At 38.6% G+C, this 1,905-nt stretch overlaps 1 protein-coding gene across 1 annotated transcript; it reads left to right on the top strand.

Moving 5' to 3' along the window:
- The first annotated feature begins 108 nt into the window (after nucleotides 1-108).
- LOC306651490 (transcription factor BTF3-like) lies at nucleotides 109-879 on the top strand. The gene has a single exon (XM_079124143.1). It carries the CDS (start codon nucleotides 144-146, stop codon nucleotides 633-635), a length of 492 nt encoding a protein of 163 aa, XP_078980269.1. The 5' UTR covers nucleotides 109-143; the 3' UTR covers nucleotides 636-879.
- Nucleotides 880-1,905: the final 1,026 nt, after the last annotated feature.

Here is a 1,905-nt window from a genome sequence, read left to right as displayed (position 1 = left end):
ATTCTCTCTAGTGTCATTTAAAAATTTTTTATTAGCTGCCATCTTGCGTCCCCTCGTGTATGCACCTAATCTCAGCTGGTCTGCCAGAGACCCCCTGAGCGCCAGCCCTAGTCCCCCGCGCGGCCCCATTTCCGCCCGACAAGATGAAAGAAACTATCATGAACCAGGAAAAACTCGCCAAACTGCAGGCACAAGTGCGCATTGGTGGGAAAGGAACTGCTCGCAGAAAGAAGAAGGTGATTCATAGAACAGCTACAGCAGATGATAAAAAACTTCAGTTCTCCTTAAAGAAGTTAGGGGTAAACAATATCTCTAGTATTGAAGAGGTGAATATGTTTACAAACCAAGGAACAGTGATTCACTTTAACAACCCTAAAGTTCAGGCATCTCTGGCAGCAAACACTTTCACCATTACAGGCCATGCTGAGACAAAGCAACTGACAGAAATGCTACCCAGCATCTTAAACCAGCTTGGAGCAGACAGTCTGACTAGTTTAAGGACACTGGCTGAAGCTCTGCCCAAACAATCTGTGGATGGAAAAGCACCACTTGCTACTGGAGAGGATGATGATGATGATGAAGTTCCAGATCTTGTGGAGAATTTTGATGAGGCTTCTAAGAATGAGGCAAACTGAACTGATCAACTTCTAAAGAAGATAAACTTAAAGAGGTTACTGGGAGCTGCTATTTTATATTATGACTGCTTTTTAAAATTGTTTTGTTTATGGATCTGATAAAATCTAGATCTAATATTTTTAAGCCCAAGCCCCTTGGACACTGCAGCTCTTTTCAGTTTTTGCTTATACACAATTTATTCTTTGCAGCTAATTAAGCTGAAGAAGCCTGGGAATAAAGTTTGAAACAAAGGTTAATAAAGTTCTTTGCCTAGTAAAAAAAAAAAAAAAGAAAAAAGAAAAAAAAATTTATTTGTTCTTTTTAGTTATACATGAAAGTAGAATGTATGTTCACATATTATATATGCATGGAGTATAACTTCCCTTTCTTGTGGTTATATATGATGTGGAGTTACACTGGTCATGTATTCATATTTGAACATAGGAATGTAATGTCCAATTCATTCTACTGTCTTTCCTATTCCGAGCCCTTCCCTTTATTCCCCTTTGTCTAATCCAATGGACTTCATTCTTTCCCCTACCATTGTGTGTTAGCATCTGCATATAAGAGAGAATATTTGGTCTTTGGTTTTTTGGGGATTGGCTTATTTCACTTAGCATGATATTCTCCAATTCCATCTATTTGGGCAAATGCCATAATTTTGTTCTTCTTTATGGTTGAGTAATGTTCCATTGTGGATATATACCACATTTTTTTTTTTATCAATTCAACTGTTTTAGGGCACCTAGGTTGGTTCCATAGCTTAGCTATTATGAGTTGAGCTGCTATAAACATGGATTTGGCTGTGTCACTGTAGTATGCTGATTTTAAGTCCTTTGGGTTTATGCCAAGGAGTGGGATAACTGGGTCAAATAGGGGTTCATTCCAAGTTTTCTGAGGAATCTCCATACTGCTTTCCAGAGGGGTTGCACCAATTTGCAGTCCCACCAGCAATGTATTGTTACTTGTATTCTTGATAATTGCCATTCTGACTGGAGTCAGATGGAATCTCAGTGTAGTTTTAATTGCATTCCTCCAACTGCTAGAAATGTTGAACATGTTTTCGTATATTTGTTGACCAATCATATTTCTTCTTCTGTGAAGTGCCTGTTCAGTTCCTTTGCCCATTTATTGATTAGGTTATTAGTTTTTTGGGTGTTATGTTTTCTGAGCTCTTTATATGCTCTATCTGAGGTGCAGGTGGCAAAGATTTTTCTCCCATTCTGTAGGCTCTCTCTTCATGTTCTTGATTGCTGCCTTTGCTGTGAAGAAGCTTTGCAGTTTGATACC

The sequence above is a fragment of the Sciurus vulgaris genome (genome assembly GCF_902686455.1).
Source record: "Sciurus vulgaris genome assembly, chromosome: X".
Classification (NCBI taxonomy): domain Eukaryota; kingdom Metazoa; phylum Chordata; class Mammalia; order Rodentia; family Sciuridae; genus Sciurus; species Sciurus vulgaris.
The sequence above is the reverse complement of the archived record's forward strand: the minus strand, read 5'-3'. Positions and strand labels throughout refer to the sequence as shown.

Bases quoted from the DNA above. Each gene is read 5' to 3' on its own strand.
- LOC306651490 (XM_079124143.1), top strand. From the start codon at position 144: ATGAAAGAAACTATCATGAACCAGGAAAAACTCGCCAAACTGCAGGCA.